General features: G+C 44.3%; 3 protein-coding genes across 3 annotated transcripts; all 3 read right to left on the bottom strand.

Moving 5' to 3' along the window:
• Positions 1-4,932: 4,932 nt before the first annotated feature.
• LOC117850757 (mannose/glucose-specific lectin) lies at positions 4,933-7,448 on the bottom strand. Its single transcript, XM_034732619.2, has 7 exons — positions 7,306-7,448; positions 7,004-7,201; positions 6,548-6,913; positions 6,256-6,453; positions 5,798-6,154; positions 5,479-5,676; positions 4,933-5,389 (listed from the first exon to the last, which is right to left on the bottom strand). Exons 1-7 carry the CDS (start codon positions 7,321-7,323, stop codon positions 5,138-5,140), a joined length of 1,587 nt encoding a protein of 528 aa, XP_034588510.1. The 5' UTR covers positions 7,324-7,448; the 3' UTR covers positions 4,933-5,137.
• A 6,113-nt stretch (positions 7,449-13,561) lies between these two features.
• Positions 13,562-16,158, bottom strand: LOC117850758 (agglutinin). Its single transcript, XM_072292599.1, has 7 exons — positions 16,070-16,158; positions 15,723-15,917; positions 15,236-15,502; positions 14,946-15,140; positions 14,510-14,863; positions 14,182-14,385; positions 13,562-14,062 (listed from the first exon to the last, which is right to left on the bottom strand). The coding sequence occupies exons 1-7, from the start codon at positions 16,088-16,090 to the stop codon at positions 13,811-13,813; spliced, it is 1,488 nt and encodes a 495-aa protein (XP_072148700.1). The 5' UTR covers positions 16,091-16,158; the 3' UTR covers positions 13,562-13,810.
• A 2,344-nt stretch (positions 16,159-18,502) lies between these two features.
• LOC117850763 (protein ENHANCED DOWNY MILDEW 2) lies at positions 18,503-21,435 on the bottom strand. Its single transcript, XM_072292600.1, has 8 exons — positions 21,190-21,435; positions 20,726-20,943; positions 20,219-20,265; positions 19,953-20,079; positions 19,747-19,860; positions 19,308-19,555; positions 19,108-19,200; positions 18,503-19,029 (listed from the first exon to the last, which is right to left on the bottom strand). Exons 2-8 carry the CDS (start codon positions 20,834-20,836, stop codon positions 18,750-18,752), a joined length of 1,020 nt encoding a protein of 339 aa, XP_072148701.1. The 5' UTR covers positions 20,837-20,943; positions 21,190-21,435; the 3' UTR covers positions 18,503-18,749.
• Between the last annotated feature and the right edge of the window lie 218 nt (positions 21,436-21,653).

Here is a 21,653-nt window from a genome sequence, read left to right as displayed (position 1 = left end):
TTGAAAAATTAGGATAAATATGCATCAAAGGGTGAGATTGGACTTGCCGTCCTCAAAGCCTTCCGAGAGTTCTTGCTCACGGTGTTGGTATTCGGGCTCGGGCTCGCGGTCAAACTCCTCCTCGTGCTCCTCCTCGGGTACTTCGCGATCTATGACATACACAATCGGGCACACAATAAATAAAAGAAAAATTAAAGCTTTACCTGTTGAGCTCGAACAGAGAACACGAACGGAAAATAGAATGAATGAGTATTTTCATGAAATTTGGAGATGACTCGGCGGAAGTATATTGGAGGATGCCGTGGTCAAATTTGGAATTAATTGGAGGAAGTTTGGTGCAAATGATGAGATAACCATGTATTAGAGGCTTAAAACAAGGTTTAGGACTAAACTGCGAGAACCAGAGACCTATTCGTGAATATTCTTGGGAGGTGGAAGGGCATACTCGCGAGAGAAATTTGAGAGAGGTGGGAGGGCTGGTTTGTGAATATGGAAGAGGAGGGGGTTAGATCGAAATTGGAGGGAATTTTGCCTTCTTCTTCCCTGGGCTGTGACATAGAGATGGGGAGGAAGGGAAACCGGTGGGGGTCGGCCGACCTAGGCTTGCCGGCGGCGAGGATTGGCGGCAGGGGAAGGTAGAGGAAGCCGTGGGGACTCCATTTTGGCCCTCACCTTGGCGAATCGGCGACGGGAAGCGAGGGGGCCGGTGCGGGCAGGGGCGGTCGGAGCTTCAGGCGTGGGCGGGCGGCGCGCAGGGGAAGGGCGGCGCTAGGGGCGCAGGGGGAGGCGGTGTGGGAGGAGGTCGGGCCTTGGCCCTCTTTTATAGGCGGCGGGAGGGAGCGGGGCGAGCGGTGCATAGGGGCGGCAGGGGCCGGTGGCTAGCGAGGCGTTTTAATGGCGGCCGGAATTCTCGGCCGGTGGCGTGGCGAAGTGGAGCTCGCGTGGAGGGCGTGGCGGGGCCGGGCTCGGGCGGCGAGGAGGATAGGGCGCACAGGGCGGTGGCCGATGTGGAAAGGGGTGGCGAGCGGCGACCGGCGTGCGGTCGGGGGCTAGCGTAGCGTGCAGGAGGGGAGCTGCGGTGCGGAGGGCGAGGCGTGTGGGGCTGGGTGTCGGGCGGCCAGGGAGAGGGGCCGCGCGTGGGCTAGTGGTGCTGGGGCCGACCAGGGAAGGAGCAGGCGCCAGGGGAGGGGCTGGCGTGCGCTCGGCCAGGAAGAAAGGAGAAAGAGGAAGGAAGAAGAAGAAGGAGGAAGGAAGAAGAAGGAAGAAAGAGAGAAGGAAAAGAAAAAAGGGAAAAGGGAAAAAGAAAGAGGGAGAAGAAAGAGGGAGAAGAAAGAGGGAGAAGAAAGGAAGAGTTGGTGAAAAATGCGGAAAACGGTCGGGCACGCGTGACGGATTTTGACGGGCACGCGGTGAAATTTGCGGAGGAAGAAAAAAATGGTTGCCAGCGTTGGGTGCCGGGACGGCGAAGTCGCCGGGAAGAAAAGAATTTCCGGGAGCTCAACGGTCAAAAGATTTTGAAGACGAATTTTTAGCTAATAATTTGAGTTAGTAAATTTTACGGATGTTACAATAGGACAAGATACGAACCTTGAAAACTCAAAACTATCTAAATTAACAAATAATTTAGGATGGAGGGAGTTTTTCGCATCTCCATGATCTGCTGAAAGTGCTGATGCTATTCCGTTCTGCTCACCAGCACCAAAGGAAAGTGGCACATGAGTTCAGCGGACGTGTTTGTTTGTCCATACAACTACGCCGCCTCAAGAGATGGTCATCGGACATGACGTTTCGTATTTGGTTGCGAATACATAGCCAGATTGATTTGTCTTAGGACTTACGCTTCTCTCCTATTAGTTAGCTTGTATAAACGACGATGGTGCTACAATGATGTGACCTATCGAAGAGAAAGTGGAGAAATCCTATTGCTACACTAATTAAGATCTTGTTGTTCAGTTCTAGTGCTCATGTTTCCCTCTTCCGTTAAAATTACCTTACTATAGCACAATTTCAATATTTTCAGATTATTTTAATTCATTTTAACATTTCTAGGTTTAGAACAGTATTATATGCTTCCAACCAATTAGAATATATTAAAAAGTCTTGATATAATGCTTCAATAATTGTATGTTGTCGATAGAGTGAAATGCACAAGCAATCATTAAACTTGTCATGGAGTGTCATCTAGGTTCATAAACTTTGAAAAAAATACATACTCATGTCAACAAAATTGTTAAAATGTGTCACCTAGGTCCAAAGGGCCAAAAATATATACCCCTATGATTTTGAATTGTCAATATGAGATATATATGCTATTGTAAGGGTATTTTGGGAACTAATTTGATCTAGATAACACATTTGACAAGTTTAAGGATCTGAATAAGCATTTTCGGAGTTCATGGACAAGGAGTGCCGATGCATTTAACTCTTGTCGATATCGATCATCTATCAAAATCTGAAATTAATGCACAACTTATAACATGGATCATTTAGGGTGAACTGATGTGCTTTCAATACATTAGTTGTAAAGAAAGCTGGAAAATAGTTTGCTAGAGTTTTTGGACCATTTTAACTCTTTGGGTGAGAAATATATTTCACCCCTTCTAAAAATCATAGAGTACATATAGATGAGATGGCGGTGCATGTAGCCTAACCCATCAACTAATTGAGGGAAGGCTTTTTTTGTATAACATATACTAGACCAAACATTTACAATGGTAGGGATTCATGCAAAATCATAATTTTCAATGCAACACAAAAGGCTATCTTAGGCCCTTTATCACAAAACACTACACTCGTTTTTTTTCCAGTAACACTACAATATTTACTGATAGTTTATATGAGTGGCCAACAGCTTTAGTACTTTTACTATTTTTTCTCGAGTGGCCGATGATTACTATTGTAATTTGCACTTTTCCAACATTTTATCAAATCACAAACACTGTAATTCTTGATATACTAGAAATCATTGGCAATTTATATAGAAAATGTTAGGAAAATTAGTACTATTATAGCAAAAATTAGACATCTTGCTTTGTGAGGTGAGTTTGATTGGCTATGGTCATGCGAAGACTTTAAGCACAGTAAAACACATCAACTTCATGAAACCTATTGTGATTAGACTTATTGAATAGGGTTGTGTAGCACTGTACCATTGTTATTCTCTACTACCTCCGTCTGCAGCCGCTATCATAACTTTATCACATACTTCCTCCGTTTCAAATTGTAAGTCATTTTGGCTTTCATAGATACATAGATTTTATTATGTACGCGTACTATATATCTACTAGAAAATTCAAAACGATCTCACCGCGCAGCCGATCCCAACAGGGAGAGGACCAACCCCTGTGGGAACCCTTTGCAGGTATAGTTGTCCATTCGTGCGGCCCAGCCCAGTCCAGCACGGGCCGGCAAGGCACGGTAATTTTTGTGCCGAGCCTTCTTACCTTCTTATCGTTTGGCGCCTTCCTGAAACAACTCCTCAAAGTCATTCCATGCAGCAGATCGCAGCTTGGTACCCTTGTGGACACCGGTGCCCGTTGAGGTAGACGGCGTAGAAGATGGGGTAGAAGTAGATGCTGGGGCAGAACTGCCTCCGGCAGCATCACCAGCAGAAGCACCAGTATCCACATTGATGGGAGTAGTAGAGCTACCGAAGATTGCTACAGCTCCGGCAGCCAGGTCGTCCTCATCGTCACCTGGCAGCCTACAAGCCCTGAGGTCGTCGTTGATGGTGTAGTTCTCGTCCATCACGATGACCTCGTGCGGCAGGCGGCAGCCCTCCGGCGTCGTCGTCTCAGCAGCTCCGTCCCTCAATGGCTTGTCACTATCATGTGTACATAAGCCTTAGTGATCACAAGGCTCGGCTCCGGAACTCTACCATGGCTTTGCCGCACAGGGACGACCATAGCGGCTAGGGTCTAGCCTAAACCATCTCCTAGACAACCTCAAAAACTTGCATGGCCCTTAGCTCCCTATGGTGTGTCTCCCTTGGTTTCGCTGACTTCTGATGGATGGATCCCTGAGCTCGGTGAATTTTTGAGGTATTTATTGTCTGGAGAGCCCGTGGGTTAAATTGGAAGGTGAACGGGCGAAGGAAAGGGGTAGGCCGATCGGCCTGGAGGGGTCCAGGCCCTTTCTTTTACCCCCTCGTGTCCAGCTTCGGTGTCAAGTCTTCTTCAATGTTTTGGAATCTTATTTTTGTATGCATGTGGGCCTGGCACGTTGGTACCTTCGGGATGAGATTGATCTTCAATAACTTTTCAAATCTCCGCTTGATCTTCTTTTATTCCTCCTTGATCCCGGAGTGATCCTTACCATATCTTCACAAACTTAGTCCTTAAGTTATCTTAGAGGATTGCTTGCTAAAAATGAGCGTTGGAGAAGGCTAGAAGACCCCAAGCCGATCGCCCTGGGCCCTTTTTTGCCTCATGGTCTTCGTTTTTCTCTGATCCAGCTCGTTCATGGCTTTATCCAAAAAATGTATATTTAGCCCAATTTCCTGCGAAAATAGAATATCCTTCAAAATATCTTGCATGTGCGAAAACGGGATTATTTCAGGTGCTAAGTGTCGGGTTAGTATAAGAATATGCATGAAAACAATAGTTAAATGACACTAAAACTGTATCATTAACGAGCGTCAACACCAACAAGAAATGATCCGGGATAGAATGGGTCGCGGTGCTTACACGCACTGTCGAGGGCCCAGCCCATATAAATCAAGGCACAATATCAACCAAGCTTTCCTCCGCCTTCAACAACTTCATCCTCTCCCACACAACAAGAATTACTGTGCCTTGATTTTTGTGCAAATTTTTAGAATTTTTTTCTAACATGTCTCGTGAAGGTTAGTACAGAGGTAACAAGAGAATTGAAGATTCTAATAACTAGTAACAATTAGATGGATTTTTACAAAAATCTATGAACAATATCAAATTTGCTGCATCCAAAAGTGGCAATCCCATAGAGATTTTATTCCACAACTTAGGTGACAACAAAAGCACTCTCGATCCACGAAAGGTCTCACAAACACACACCATGCTCATGCATGAGCATCTTATTACGACCGAAACACTGGAAAGCTGAACTCACTGAGGACGGAAATCCTGACTTAATTATTTTAGGTGCCTTTTTGCTCACACTAGTTTGGGATGGAACCATTCATCACGTAAACGCCAATTGCATCAAGAAGGTTGCCAGCACTTCCAAAGAAGCCCACAACGCTAGCGTTCTTAGGGAGGGGAATGCTGAAATGCATGTCCTGCTCTTCTCCATATGGTCCATACTCCCTTAAGTTGGTTTCGATCGCTAGCGACGCTACAACCTGTGATCCAACATAAGTACCAGTTGTTCCGGAGAAACCCTTCACATACTCTGTTGGGTCAAGCTGGATCTGCAGGAAGAAAAATTGCCTGCAGGTTACTAGACCTCTATGCTACTTTTAGTAAATGCAAGAGACATACAGCATGCAATGTTATTTACCGTGGTAAGCTTCCCACCCTTCCCACCATATGGACCTAGAGTGTGCTTCTGACCAGCTTGATCAATATAGGAAAAGCCAAATGAATCGATGATTTCACCAGCTCGAATCATCACGCTGTCGAGGCGCTTCGGTGGCTCTGTGACATCAAACTCCTCCCCTCCATCCCCACCCCACATTCCAATCATGATAGGAGAGGTCTGTAAATTATAGATGAAGCAGCATTTTTTTCAAAGAGAAAGTTAGTTGCACGTATAAAGCTAAGGTATGAATAGTGAATGACAATGCAAGGTAGGTAATGACTAGCAAAGGGCACAATACCTGTCCAGTGATGGTGAGTGGTGGTGCGGAAGTGGTGTCTTTGTTCTTTGAGGTTTCTTCATCTTTGTTACCTGAGGTTTCTTCAGTTGCATCAATGAGAGGGGATTTGCAATAATATATGTAAACACCAACAGCATCAATGAGCCTCCCTGCACGTCCGAAAAATCCCACGACACTAGTATTCTCTGGCAACGGGATGCTGAATGGATAGTCGTTGTCCTCTTTTCCGTATGGCCCATACTTTTTGACGTTTGTTTCAATCTCTAGCGACGCTACAAACAACATTTCCCCAGAGCCAACAGCTCGCCCAATCGTTCCAGAAAACTTCTTCACATACTCCAATGGTGCGAACTTTATCTGCACGGGGGGAAAAATGTTAGCTGCGTTACTGCATTCTCTGTATAACACAGAACAACATACTAGATTGACTGCAAGAGCCTCGACAGTTAGCTCGGTACCGTTGTAAGTTGCCCACCGGTACCGCCAAATGGACCTTCACTGTGCTTCTTGCCTGCTTCATCAATGTAGGAAAATCCAATTGAATCAATAGAATCTCCAGCGCGAATAGTCATGCTTTGAAGGCGCTTGGGTGGCTCTGTGACATCAAACTCCGTCCCTCCGTCCCCACCCCATGCTCCAATCTTGATGGGAACAGCCTGCAAATTAGAGGAAGCAATTAATTAACATGGTTAAAATTAAATAGAAAGGAGAACAAGCAAGGTAGGAAATGAGCTAATAAGTATGCATCACCTCGGCAATGATGATCGGTTCATCCGGGGAACAAGTGTCCAGGTTACTTGTGGTTTCTTCTATTGTGTCTATGTTTGTCGATTTCACATAAACGCCGATGGCTTCAAGATTAGCCCCTGCACGTCCAAAGAATCCCACAATGCTAGTGTCCTCTGGCAGAGGGATGCTAAAAGGAATTTCCTTCCCTGGCGAGGGAACGCCAAAAGGAACCTTCCCTGGCAGAGATAGAAACATGTTCCCTTGGTCATATATCTCGTGTGTTCTTAGGTTTGTTTCAATATTGAGACACGTCACAACCCATGTTCCTTGTGTCGGACCAACGGATCCACCGAATCCCTTCACGTACTCCGTTGGTGCAAACTGGATCTGCATGGGAAAAATGAAAAGAAAAAATAAAACGATAGAATACATGAGAAAAAAGAAAGGCAATACTACACAGTTTAGAGTTTCACTTACCGTAGTAAGCTTCCCACCGTTACCTCCAACTGGGCCAACGGTGTGCTTCTGGCCTGCTAGATCAACATAGGTAAAACCAAATGAATTAATGACAGCGCCAGACCGAACCGTCACGCTTTCGAGACGCTTGGGTTCCTCTGTGATGTCAAATGGATTCGCTTCACTCCCACCCCATGGTCCAACCTTGATGGGAAGGGTCTGCAAATTTGAGAGATTTTGAATTAGAACATTTTACGGTGACCAAACACAACTAATTCAATCGATCAGGATCTGCATATGCTCAGTGTTCAAAGTATATGTACCTCTCTAATTCTATCCATGATGGGTGGTCGCAGGGAAGATCGAAGTAGCTTTTGTCTACTTGGTTTGTTGCGTGGTTGTGCTGTTGTGCCTGCGTGCGGAAGAATGGAAGGAAGCAGGTTGCATTTATAGAGTGGTAGCGAGCTAGTTAGGAAAATGTCACGTGTATATTTAATTATTATAATGGATTAATTTGCACTGGATTACTCTCCTCATGTGGATCAGCGTTGTAGGCATCTCAAGTATCACGAGTAGTATGAACATCTTCAAGAATAAAGAAGCTCATCACTGCGGTTCTTGTAAAAAACCGGCAGTGATACTCATGGGTATCATTGCCGCTTGCTTATTACTGATTACAAACCAGGCTGCATGCATTATTTCGTGTAGAGGCTTGAACACATTATCTAAGAAATATGATGGCTATATATCATGCAATTATGGAAGAGATCATGAAACAATCGATCATGCATGCTTCTATGCTTTATGTTTAACATCATATCCTTCTCACGTCTTATAATTAAGAGAGGTGATATGTAGCAACTGTCTATAAGAATTGTCACCCCACCTAGCTACTACATGTGAATTATGTTGAATGAAAAGTGAAGATTCTTTTTTTTTTTTGAAACGAAGAAAGTGAAGATTCTTGACTACGTAGTAATTTTTCTAGTTTCCCTGTTGTCCGTTTGGCATGTATGCATGTGCAGATAGTACTGAAGCTTGCGTGTCTCACTGACACCGTACTCCAGTGAGATGAGCAGGACGACAAAAGGAACACTATTGCTATACAGGTACTTCTATCGAGTACGGTGATCATTGGGTTTTCCGTTATTTCTTCAATGAATAGGCATGTCAAAGTTTGGTGTGAACGAATAATCTCTAAGCTAATTAGCGCATGTGGCTACCTAGGCATATCACGCATGGCACTGTAGAATGTGTCCCTTGTTTGTTTATGGAGACATGATGGTAAAGGGCGCCACAACTATTCCAACAAGTGACTGCACCAGACTTAGAGACTCTAAATTTATGAGGTATATTTACGATGCTGGGTGAGAGCGCCACGACTATATATCGCATATGCGACAGATAACAATCTGTCATATATGAGGGACCCACCTGTCAGCTCTCTCTTCCTCCTCTCCCTCCATTCGACAGCCGGCCTTTCTCCTCTCCCCCACCTTCTTCCTCTCCCTCCGTCCGACAGCCCTCCGCCTTCCTCCTCTCCCCCGCCTCCCTCCTCTCCTGTTAGGGCTTCGGGTCGCCGCCGCTATCGGTGTTAGGGCTTCGAGCTTCGGGTTTAGGGCTGTCGGGGGAGCCCTAATCGCCGTTGACCTTAGAAAGGGGGAGTGGGGGCCACAGGTAGGCCTGGCGGTAGAGACGGGTTGCGGGGCGATGCGGCGCGGTGGCGGGGACACCGCCGGTTGGGGTCGGCGGCTGGACAATCGGTGGGCTAGGGACGGGCAGGGGCAAGGGTTGGAGGTAAGCTCCCCGACGAAGCTAGGTTAGGGTGGCGGTGGCGGATGCGGTGGCAGGAGCCACCTGTTGACGCTCGTTATTTACACACTTTTAGTGCCATTTAAGTAGTGTTTTCATGCATATGATTATACTAACCCGCCACTTGGCACTTGAAATAACCCCATTATTGCATGCGTGTTGTATTTTGGAGCATATTGCAAAATCACATGAAATATAACATAATTGAAGTGTTTTTTACAAGTTGGAATTGGGTCCGGACTTTGGATAATGGAAGGCCCAAACATGAACATTGAACTGCAGGTCCGCAGGAGGAGCTGAAACTTGCATAGGCCATATCTTTCTGATCCAAACTTTGATTGGGGCAAATTTATAGGGAAAATTGCATGGCTCGAGGAGATCTACAACTTTTGTACGAAGCGCCCGGGCATTGGAGGCCAAAACAAGGCAGGCCGATCAGCCTACAAGGGTCCAGGACGATCGGCCTAGCCTGTTTTTGGCCCTGATCGTCGCGGTTGCCCACGACATTCCTGGGGTTATTTTTCAGAAACTTAGCTTCGAAGGCACCCCAACCGACGCCACCAACTATAAATACCCAAGACTTTCAACAAGGAGGCGGAATCCTGACGAGTTTAGACCTAGCCGCCACTACCGCCACAAGAGAAGAAATAGAGATTAGATCTGATCAGGAGCTTCATCATCGAAGGGGACCTCCACAGAAGGGAGGAAACCCCTAGGCCGATCAGCCTAGGGTGGTTCAGGCTAATCGGTCTGAGTCCCTCGCGCCTCCCCTCGTCTTCGTCTTCGGTCAGGGTGTTCTCCAGGTGCTCCTTACCCCCTTTACTCGTCAACATGTGTAAGATCATAGGGTAAAGCCTCTGTTCATCCCTAGGGTTGATATGGTCCTTGATATGTAACTACTACATGTTCTTTATGTTGATTAATGCATCGTAGTCTATGTCGTTGCAATGCTTCGTTTACATATGTGAGATCTCTATCATGTACAACATATGTTCTTAGTAGAGTTTCTGGTAATCGTGGTGATTAGCATAACTCTGCGAAATATAGTGTGTGTGAGCGAGGTGATTGATTATCCCTGCATAGTGACAATATGCAGTGGGAAAAAGGCTGAGCGAGCACGTAACCGCTGTGACAGATAGTGAGGGTAGCACCCATCTTTGTAGTAGATGCATATTCTTGTGAACCTAGATTCTAGGGAGGGAACACTTATATCTATCTCTATCTCCTATCTTGTGTCAACCTTTGCTATATTGCCTCAATCTTTGTTATTAGTTTAGTTTGTCTTTCTACACAATACATACACCCAGTTTCGTTAGCAAGATTGGTATAAAGTGAGAGCCAGCAATCCACTTGTTCCACGGATTGATAAACCTTGGGGGAATACTCTAAGGGAGCTACAACTGATCCATGCACTTGTGGTTTACAAATTGGCGCGCTAACTGCTGTCAACACCGCCGGAGCTGGAGGAGGAAGGCAGCGGGGGAGTCGCGGCGGAGCCGGGTTAGCGCACGGGGGGAGGGTCGCCGGCGACGATGCAGGAGGGCGGGGCGAGGGCATGCAGGGAGGAAGGTGGTGGTGGTGTGGTTGTGGGCCAGCGGCGGTCCTGGGCTGTGTGCTCGCTGAAGGCAACACAGCGGCGCGTCTACAACGCATAGTCGCGCTCGGGTGAGAGTGAGAGTAAATGGTGAACAACAGGAACCTCTTTGATATTGATGACAGAGTGAGAGTAAACGGTGAACTACAATAAGCCTACTCTCCAATGATTAGAGTGTTAGATGCTAGCTCGTATGTCTAGGAGATGGTATAAGAGATAAGTTTTCCAATAATTGGAGTCAAACAGTACTATCTGCATGAGTAGGGGTTTAGTGGTACGACTTCTACCACATTGTCACATATTGTGTCAAATATTATTCCTAACTTAGTGGGAATTACTCAAGTAGGTGCCATTCCAAAATTTAGTCCGAAACCGTTCTTAACTCATTTGACAAGAAGTGAGAATCTCTTGGTTAATTCCTTTCACCCGCGTGAGTGTCTTACCACTTAGAATCTCTTCGAGTTTTTATTATGACTATGCATGCAATCTTTGCCAAGTTCCATGATTATTGGGTCTGTCAAAGTTAAGCCTTAAACCCGCCTACACCAGTGCCATGTGCCAAAACAGATCGCATCAGACAACGCTGCAGTTTTTTTTTTGGGTGGCAATGTGACAAAACCACTACTATTCCAACAAAGGGGCTCATCTATATAGTAGACATTATTGTACGAACCCAAACGTACAATTGGGAGAGAGGCATCTGCTCGGTGTCTTATCCAATTCGGCGAACTGACGCGGGAGAGGCTTAATAATCTGAGCATTTAGGCATATATATTTGCTGATTTTTGAGGTCCTGGCCGAATATTGAGTTCTTACATGAATATTCGCTATATATGCAGTAGAATTTATTGGACCATTCGTTTTTTTTTTGTTTGCATTGAAATGTATTATACGACTTTACTGACACGAGCATATTTCTCATGCCTTCCTCCAATATATATTTTTGTGGTTATTAGTAATGCATTGAGATTAAGCAACTTTTAAAAGTTAATTATATTAATAATGGAGGGGTCATTCCATTTCATTTACTACATTAGCCGTACCCATGTATTTGGAACTCCAAGGGGGCGAGTGGGTACATATAGAACACATGTAAAATACGATATTTTTTTTAATTTTGACATTGTTTTTGCCTATGATTACTAACATATTTCCATAACCTAATAAAAATTCAATTCATGAAAGTGTCTTTAATTAATAAAGCAACTCTTTTGTTATTGTCTCCATTTTCTGATAATTGCCACTTCCCTGGCAGCTGGCATTATCGACAATACTACCTCATGCATTCGTCAACTCAACATCTTCGAACATCCAAGACATGCATGGAGTATGCATCAGCATTATTAAGCAGCCCTCTTCACGGGTCCCATGCATCATGCATGGCGGCATCAGTGGCCAAAAGCCTCTCCCAGTTCCATCACGCGCATCTCTCACCAAAAGTTAATCTCCATTGGCGAGAATGTGATGTCACATGGAACGAGCTGTCCAAATTAGTAGTAACTTGACAATCTTGAGGTTCTGACCTATCTGAAGCTTGTACTGTCGTCGTCTGTCGATTATTTTGCATCATTGACCTTCATGCTATTTCGTTCTGCCCACCAGCTAGCACAAAGGAAAGCGGCACATGCACTATGAGTAGAGAGGACATGTGTTTATCCATGCAACTGCACCGCCCCAAATGATCGGCAATAATGGATATGACGTTTCATATATATTATATTTGGCGTCGAATCCATAGCCGAATCGGATTAGTTGGCTTAGCACCCACTCATGTCTGATGCTTCTCTCCTATTAGTTGGCTTGTATGCGGAAAACAGTAAACGCCACAGCGACACTTGGTAAACAAAGGACATTGGTGCCACAGTGACGTGACCTATCGAAAAGACAGCGGAGAAATCCTATTGTGGTACTGATTATTTAAGTTTGGATTATCGAAGAATTATTGTCTGGATAGTGTGGATACAGATCATGTTGTTCAGTTCTGATATAATGCACTGGCCTCTTCCTCTCCCTTCCATTAACATTAGCTTATTAACACAATTTCAACATATTCAGATTATTTTAATGCGTTTTGACATTTTCTAGGTTTAAACCTGTATTATATGCTTCCATTGTTTTCAATCATTAGAATATATAATTAAGGAAAAATCTTAATATAATGCTTAAATAATTAGTATGGTGTAGATATCATCTCACAATCATTTGGGGTGAACTGATCAGCTGGTTTGGATATATCATTGCTAAAAAAGGTTGAAAAAAAATACTTCGATGGATTTTTGAGACCATTTTATTAATTGTTCGGGTAAGAAACATATTATGGCCTTCTAAAAATCATAGAGTATCAAACTTGCATGCACTTTAGTAACTCAATTATTAACTCTATCATATGCACAATACAGACCTAGGTCATGCTGATATACTGGTTGAAATGGTAACTAGCATATATAATACTAAATGTAGTATCTTAATAATTTCAAAAGTATAAGCTATTACCACATTAAATAGAAATGGAGGCAAATAGCTAGAAATTGTCACACTACTAAGAGAAAGGAACAGGTGTGTTACAGCTCTTGAACTAAAGGAACCTCTGGTATGTTCAAATCCAATGATCAAAAGTAAAAGGTACCTCCATTGTGGTCATATCTCCTTGGCTCGCCTTGGCTCGCAATCCTTGTGTGGGTTGCACATCTCCCTTGATCTCAATGACAGCAGATCTCCTTATAAGGTCTGCCCAAGCCAACAGGGAGTGCCCTGACCTGATTATCAGGCAGATGCGCTTCTGTGTTTTCTTGGATTGGGTTGTCTTGTATTGCGTCAGATTTTTGGTCTCATGCAGGTAGATCGACCTTGCCGCTATGCTCGAAGATCTGGCTAAGCTACTATGGTCATTGTCTTTGGTTTTCGCCTCATGTTCTTTGTTCATGTGCTGATAACGCCTCATACCATTCTCAGGGCAGTGATCAACTATGGCATTAATTTAGATACGGATTTAGGGGATTAATTTATACTATTTTCGTAACGGTAGGTGTGTGTAACTATTTAGAAAATAAAATAAATCCAATGGCTATTACTGCAACTGATGAGGTAACAAAAGAAGACTCTAATTAATAGCAGTAAGATGAACTTTTACAAAAACGTATGGACATTATCAAATTTTCTGCATCCAAAAGAGATAATCCCATAGAAAATTTATTCCACACCATAGGTGACAACATAACCACTCTCATACATGAAGAAAAAAGAACACTCGCATTACAATGTTGGCAACAAGGGATTATTAGGACTACCCTTGCAGTGGCAAACGCAGACCACGCTCATGATGATATGATCATCTTATTTTGACTGAAACACACTGGAAAGCTGAACTCGCTGAGGACGAAGGTCCTGGTTTATTTGAGGTGCCTTCTCGGGCCCTGCTCAGACTAGTTTGGGACGCAACCACTCACGTAAACGCCAATTGCATCAAGATGGTTGGTTTCATACATTCCAAAGAATCCCACAACGCAAGCATTCTCGGGGAGGGGAACTCTGAAATGCATGTCCTGCGCTTTTCCATATGGCCCATACACCCGGAAGTTGGTTTCAATAGTTAGGGACGCTACAACCGGATATCCATCCCAAGTACCAGTTGTTCCAGAGACATTCTTCACATACTCTGATGGTTCAAGCTGGATCTGCAGGAAGAAATTAAACATGCCAAAGGTAAGGCAGCTAACCCACAATCCTCACTGGGTTTAGCAGCTTTAATTTCACATATGCAAAGAGAGACCTACAGCCTGCAAAGTTCACTCACCGTGGTAAGACTCCCACCACTCCCACCATATGGACCTCGAGTGAACTTCTCACCAGATTGATCAGTATAGGAAAAGCCAAATGCATCAATGATTTCACCAACTCGAATCATCACACTGTCGAGGCGCTTAGGTGGCGCTCCGACTGGGACATCAAACCCCGCCGCAAAACCCCCACCCCACATTCCAATCTTGATAGGAGGGGTCTGTAAGTTATAGATGAGGCAGCATTTTTTTTCAAAGAGAAAGTTGCACGTATAGAGCTAAGGTATGAACAGTGAATATCGGGCTCTAACAAGGTATGTAATGACGAACAAAGGGGCACAATACCTGTCCAGTGATGGTGGGCTGTAGTGGGTAGGATTCTTCATCTTTGTTACCTGAGGTTTCTTCATCATATGCAATAGGGATGGGTCTCGGGATGACGGATTTTCTCTGACCTATGTAAACACCAATGGCGTCAAGAAGATTCCCAGCACGTCCCCAAAATCCCACGACGCAAAAATTCTCCGGCAACGGGATGCTGAATGGATCGTCGCCGGGGTTCCTTCTTCCGTATGGCCCATACGTTCTGACGTTCGTTCCAATCTGTAGCGATGCCACTAACGATCTTGATTGGGAACCAAAAGACCGACCAATGGTTCCAGAAATGCTATTCACAAACTCCGTTGGTGCGAGCCTGATCTGCATGCAGTTTCGGTAGCTAATTCACATTGCCCATTAAGTTTAGCTAAGATGACTTGAGGGTATTTTAGAGGTTACTCACTGTTGTAAGTTGGCCACCGGTACCACCAGATGGACCTCTGATGTGCCTCCGCCCTGCTTCGTCAACATAGGAAAACCCAAATGCATCAACAGTGTTGCCAGCACGAATAGTCATGCTTTCAAGGCGCAAGGGTGGCGCCGAGACATCAAATGCTTCACCTCCATCCCCACCCCAAGCTCCAAGGGGAACAACCTGCAAATTATATTACAGACGGATATGCAGGGTCTAAATGAGTATAAAATGAACACAGGAACAGATATATCTGGGGGAGAAGTGTCTTGGCTTTCCTGTGTTGTGGAATTCACATAAATCCCAATTGAATATACATGTCCTTTAACAATATGTTGACGTCCAAAGAATCCCACAATGGTAGAATTCTCTGGCAGAGGGACTCTAAAAGGATGTTCCGTATCTGAAGCGCTCGACCCTTTTTCATTTATCTCATATGTTTTTAAGTTTGTTTGAATCCTGAGATACTTCACAGCAGATGTTCCATCGGTGTCAACAATGGTTGATCCAGCGAATTCAGTTACATACTCCGTTGGTGCAAACTTGATCTGCACGGGGAAAAAAGGAAAAAGGAAAGGAAAACTAAGATTATACTGGTTAGTATACCTCTCACAAGATTGAACAAGCATACCAGCTTGCTTGCAAGGTTCCACTGATGCCTCATGTTAAAACATGATGCCGAGCAGGACAAACATTGAAAAACAGGGTAGCAAATTCGCAACACCCACAAATTAAAGACAACCTCTGCAGAATTTAGAGTTCACTTACGGCAGTATTTTTCCCACGGTCACCGCCAACTAAGCCAATAGTGTGCCTCTTGCCTGCTACATCAACATAGGTGAAACCTAATGTCACAATGACTCTACCAGTCTGAAACGCCATGGCTACGAGACGCTTGGGTGTGAATTGAAGTGGAGAATTCACTTCCCTCTCACCCCATGGTCCAACCATGACGGTAGTGGTCTGTAAATTATAGAGAATTTGAGTGAGAACATTTTATGGTGACCAAAAAAATTCACTCAGGACTGCATATGCCCAGTGTTCAGAGTACACCGGATACATTTGGCTGTGAATTGGTGAGCAGCCACTAGAACTGGGAAATGCGCGATGCATACCTCTCCATCCTCTCCAGACATGATGGGTGGTCGCAGGGAAGAAGTGGCTTGTCTACTTGGTTTCTTGTGTGCTGAAGAGTGGAAGGAAGCAGGGCGTATTTATAGAGCGTGATAGCTAGTTAGGCAAAGGTCATAGATATTTAATAATTCATGAATTTGCAATTGGTTACTCTCTCTGTCCATGACCTCGATGAGGAGAAGAAAAAACCATCTTACAATGTTTGTCCAGTTATGATATCAAAATTCAAAAGGGTGTACTTATTGTAATATTTCCACTCACTACCATAATTAAACATTTTGAAATGAAATGGTCGTACCATATAGCCAATCTCAGTTGAGAGTTTTATTTTGTTGTTTACAAGAGTGCCATACTATCTAAAGTGCTTTGAGTTGATAAATGAAACAATCTATGCATCTTGTTGTTCCATGGACTGGCGATAGCATTTAATGCGTGACACATGAAGTCATGAACCGGAGGATTGTTGGATGAAATGAAACTTCTACCCTAATGCCAGTTTTCAATTTTTGGAAAGAATTGCCCATATTTTCATCTAGATGAAGCACTTCTCTTCTCTCTCTTTGTAACTCTAGTGTCATATCATAAAATTTGCATATGTGGTACCTCTTTAATTGAGAAATGAAACCCCTCATTAGGACTGGCTTTATCTATTAGGGTTATGTGTCATTTCATATTGAGTTTTACTTGAAACTAGTGCTTTCTTAGTAGTTGCGTATATTGTGATATAGACAAACGTTATCGTTCTGTGGATAGCGCTATGTATCGAGTATCATGAGTAATGCGAGCATCTCCAACAGTAAAGTTAGTTTAGGGTTTAAAATATCACAATATATAACCTCTCCAATGGTCTATTAGCTATATATCACATTAATTCTTCAAATTAAAACTAGTATGGGTCCATATATAATAGTGCAGTTAAATATTGCACGCATATTGCAACGCGTTATAGACGTACGTGCTGCATACTAGTATGGGTCCATGTATAATAGTGCAGTTAAATTTGTGTTTGGCAATGAAACTTTTTGGACGGATATATCATGTCGATCCACATCTACTTTCAATAAGAATTTGCCAGCTACATGTATGATTTATGTTAAATGATCGAAAAGAGAGCAGAAGATTAATTCTTAAGTAATAATTATATAAAATACCTTTCCTGTTTGTTGGCATGCATGTGCAGAGACGGTGAAGCTTTCATATGTGTGATAGCAGCCTATAGTGCTACCGCAATGAGACGATCGAGCAGGATGACAAATTAAGGGACACTATTGCTATACAGTTGTCGACGAGTACATACGGTGATTATTGGGTTTCTTGTTGATTTGTTCAATGAATAAAGCGTGGTGTGAAGGAACAGTCCCAAAGCTAATTAATTAGCTGCATGTGCCTATCTATGCATATAGATCACGTCTAGCTAGCACTGTAGAATGATGCTGGCTTGTTTATGCTTAGCAGATTACTCATCCTTCTCCCCAATAATAAAAAGTTGTCCTTTTGGTGACGAGAGGTGCTCCAGCAGATTACCAATCCCACGACGAGAGGTGCTGCGCCTAGCAGCCGTGGGCGAGCCGCTGTGCCTGCAGCGCCCTGGCCTCGCTGCCGCCCAGCACCGTCACACCGCTCCTTATGAAGACCACTGCCAGTCGGCAACTCCGGCGAGGAGAACGCCCAACGCCTCCAGGACAAGGGAGATGGAGGAGTATCATTTAATGCTCGCAACTACTCGCAGTAAATAGATGCTCGCACAGCGTCTTGACGGACGTTACCACACGCATCTCCAACCAGATAAGCAAACGATGGAGATAGGATAGACGCGCGTATATATGGACGCCAAATCCTCGTTGCTGCACCACGCTCTAAGTTTATATGAGGTGCTAGCCTGCTGGGAGAGTGCGAGGCAGGCATTTGTACTATCTCCAGGCTCTTGATCTGTCTTAGCAGTGATGCGTTCTTTCCCGTTAGTTGGCTTGTACTATCTCTACACTAGTCATCTGAGTCTGGCCTATCGAAAAATCATTATGTGGATACAGACCATGTCGTTTGGTTTTAGTGCACATGTTTGTCCTGTCAATTATGCTTAAAATTATTTTGGCATTTGGCTCCCCATTAATTTTGATCAACAATATCCATAGACACTCAACACTCCGAGTCTCAACCATGACGACAAGGGAGCCAAATAATGGCGCACACCTTACTTTCTTATCCTACATATAATAGTACCTTTTCGTAATTATTAGTAAAAAAACTTAGACATTTTCAGCATGATACGATCTCCAATCACTCCTATAATACTGAGCTATAACACAAAGGCCCATCACATCGGTCGGGCGAAGGCATACTGTTAACCAAAACAATAGATTTGTAAAGCCGTTGATTTCAGAGCGAACGGGAGACGGGAGTGAAACAGAAGATAATGATGCATGCTATGTTGCACTGGGCTTGAACTGCCTCCCTGCTAACCACCGGTTGTGTGCATTGTGCAACATGCTATAACAAAATAAAGCCAAATGTTTCATACGACAACAAAAGAATTCAGGTTTTCTCGCATCTAACAGACGCAAGCTGTCGATCTACATCCACTTTAATTTGCAGAGGACGACCAGTAAACTTCTGGTTTATGTCGTCTACAACATACAGAGATCGAGGCTGTCTGGAGAATGGTCAATCATCGATCCAACCGCAAGAGCCTGGATATGGTTGCCTGTACAAAAAGCTTGGAGCGAATGTGAGGGGACTGGAACAGGAGCACTGATTCTGGTTGCTTGCAGCTGGTGGAGGCGGCTGAGTTTGCTCCGAGGAGGGGGGCGGCTCAATTTCCTCAGGCACATCTTGTTCCATGGGTGCACCTTCAAGCGTTTCCGGCACGGGAACTCCATTGGCTTCAGGAAAGATGATATGGTTCCTCTCGGGTGTTCGTAGGTTCCTTACAATCTTATGCTTCCTGCAAAAGATTTTCACGGAATTCAGAGGAAAAACAGGGGTGGACATCTGAGCAACAAAGGAACGAGAATTAACGTACATGCAGAATATTAAAATTCGGTCAGGTAGAATGTCGTCCCACGCCCTTTGGAGCGAGCCATTGGGGCCTCTCCGCGATTTGAAAATGATATCACTGCAAAAAGCAAGTACAAAGATGTCAGGAGAAAAAAGGTCCCAGTTTCGCGGTAGAATATAAAGGAACAGAGTACAGGGGCATCTCCATTATCAAGGAAAACAAACCTTGGCAAGCACTGCCGGTGGTATGCAGTTGGGCAGCGTCTGCACACTGCAAACTGCATGTTCCTGTCATTCTTGTTCTCTACACCCTTGCAAACGATACATTCATGCATAGGACAAGTGAATTTCTCCCTGGCAGCAGCAACTTCGACCTCAAAAAGTGCAGCCTCTTCGCTATCCGGGTATAGCAGTTGAGCAATACATTTAGGGTGGTAAAAGTGCGCACAATTGTCACGCTCACATTGGAACACCTGATGACAAGCAATGCAGGAAATTAGCAAAGGATTAGATCAAGGAAAGGTTTTTTTTCCTTCTTATTTAACCTTCTGTTTCATCTCTTCAGATGTATATCAAGTTCAAAGGTTTCAACAAAACATGATCAAACTTACATGGAGCCTGATTCAAAATAAAATGACCAAACTTATACATTGTGCTCTCTTACCTCAGGGTGCGATGATGCGTCATCAGAAGACCCCAGCAATCCACAAGCAAAACACTGATGCTGCTTGAACTGGCAGTTCTTGCATATAAAACCTTCTTCCGTACTGATAATCATCTGAATTATCAATGAGAAACATGAAGTGTGTCAATTGATGACATACAAAGTAGAGTTAACTTAAAGAACCTGGCAACTCAAACAGGAGGTACCTTTGCCTGTTCTAAAGTTAGCCCAAGTTTTTCTCTGCAATCATCATGTTCCTCACTGTCGTCATCGTCACTGTCGACTGGGTGGGAAGCCCCTAGGTGGAAAGCCCTTTGACATACACCATCGCAGCTAAAAAGTTATAAAGGAGAAAACAGATTAGTACTAAGCATGGAACTGCGATTTCATTCACACATAGCAGCAGAATATTCTTTTGATCCTAGTAAAGGAGAGGAAACGGATTAGTGAAACCTTAAATGAATACACTTACCAAGTTACAGAACCACCATCATCACAAATCGCACAAACATCATATTCCTACAAGAAGAGCACATTAATATTAATTAGATTTTTCATATTGGATAGCCACACAGAGCAGAAAATGCACAGGAGAATGGTAAAGTATTGTGTTAAAGAAGACAATATAAAAGAAAAAACTGAAAACCGATTTTGAAAGGCACATACTGGTGGTCTAGCCTAGGCGTGCTTCAAGATATGTATACACAGTCAGTAAACAGACTAAGTTTTAGTCGAGATAAAGAAAACATTGAGTAAATCGTACTCCGAAACTCCTCTTTGGGCCACCTATTCTGCAATAAATCAAAAACTGGGTGCAATGCAAGTCTTTAGGGACAATGAGGTGACACAAAGAGGAGTTTTAACAAGAAAGTTTTATCTGCAGGTTTGGACCGAAATTCTGGCGCATATATAGCACAACGCATACCAAAAGAATTTGTTAAAGCTTTAATCTATCTCAAACAACATTGCGGTCCGTTACCTCGGCTGAGTCGTCATCCATTCCTTCCTTGAGCTTGTTTTTCTTTTCCCTGATTTCACGATTCTTCTTCATCCTCCGGAGCTCCCCCGAACTTACCTTTCTCCGAGCCATGGCCTCCTCCAAGAATGGAGCACTCGGGGTTTGGTTGCCAAGAGCAGAGCCTCTGACTTCCTGGTGGGAACTATGCAGCTGCTCTGCCCTAGCTTGATCGGGATTACCTGCAAACAAAGGCAAGAATGTTCAGCTCATCAGTTCGAACAGAGGCATGCACACAGCACCGAAACCAATGGCGGCTCGCCGCATTACGTTGATGCTACTGCTACTGTTAGGTCACCGCGCACCGGCGACAGAAAAAAAAAGGCTAATTGAGCTGAGACAGAACGAGGGATCAACAACAGGTTTGGCAAAGAATGCACTACGAATCATCCGCGACTGATTGATGAAAGGGTTCCGACGTTCCTTACCGGCGAACGAAAGGAGCCAACAAAATCCAGGTAGGCCCGATCTGAACGCCGATTTGGAGCGGCGTGCGGCGGCGAAGACGGCAATCCAAGGCGTGCGGCTGGTGCGGTTTGGAGGCGGCGCGATGGTATATATGAACGGCCTCGCCTCGACAGGTCGAGGCGGCGGCGGCGGGATCGGAGAAACGTTGGTATGGGACCGAAACGGACACGAGCCGGCTACTGATTCGGAGCCGGTGGTGTTAGTATTCGAATAGCTTTCGTTCAGGTGCGTGCGGATAGGATATCAAACTCAGGTGCGCCGTAAGACAATGTATGAACGGGATCCCAAAATTCACTAACACACCTTCTATCCACCTTTTTTTTCCCAATTTAAATTTAGCCCAAGGTTCACCAACTGGGACTAAAACTCAGCCACTGGCGGAAGGCTCACCTGGCGGAGGGCTCATCAACCGGAACTAAAGAGC

Source organism: Setaria viridis, chromosome 3 (assembly GCF_005286985.2).
Source record: "Setaria viridis chromosome 3, Setaria_viridis_v4.0, whole genome shotgun sequence".
Classification (NCBI taxonomy): Eukaryota; Viridiplantae; Streptophyta; class Magnoliopsida; order Poales; family Poaceae; genus Setaria; species Setaria viridis.
This window is presented reverse-complemented; position numbering and strand designations above follow the sequence as displayed.

What these genes read in the sequence shown, in the direction of transcription:
- LOC117850757 (XM_034732619.2), bottom strand. An exon ending in CCGGTGGGCAACTTACAACG is followed by an intron (nt 6,155 to 6,255) that starts GTACCGAGCTAA and finishes CCCCCCGTGCAG; the next exon opens with ATAAAGTTCGCACCATTGGA. An exon ending in CACTCACCATCACTGGACAG is followed by an intron (nt 5,677 to 5,797) that starts GTATTGTGCCCT and finishes TATAATTTACAG; the next exon opens with ACCTCTCCTATCATGATTGG.
- LOC117850758 (XM_072292599.1), bottom strand. Translation starts at nt 16,090, where the DNA reads ATGTCTGGAGAGGATGGAGAG. An exon ending in TTTATGTGAATTCCACAACA is followed by an intron (nt 15,141 to 15,235) that starts CAGGAAAGCCAA and finishes TAATATAATTTG; the next exon opens with CAGGTTGTTCCCCTTGGAGC. An exon ending in AGCCCACCATCACTGGACAG is followed by an intron (nt 14,386 to 14,509) that starts GTATTGTGCCCC and finishes TATAACTTACAG; the next exon opens with ACCCCTCCTATCAAGATTGG.
- LOC117850763 (XM_072292600.1), bottom strand. Translation starts at nt 20,836, where the DNA reads ATGGCTCGGAGAAAGGTAAGTTCGGGGGAGCTCCGGAGGATGAAGAAG. An exon ending in TGGATGACGACTCAGCCGAG is followed by an intron (nt 20,266 to 20,725) that starts GTAACGGACCGC and finishes CTCTTCTTGTAG; the next exon opens with GAATATGATGTTTGTGCGAT. An exon ending in CGAATTTTAATATTCTGCAT is followed by an intron (nt 19,030 to 19,107) that starts GTACGTTAATTC and finishes AATCTTTTGCAG; the next exon opens with GAAGCATAAGATTGTAAGGA.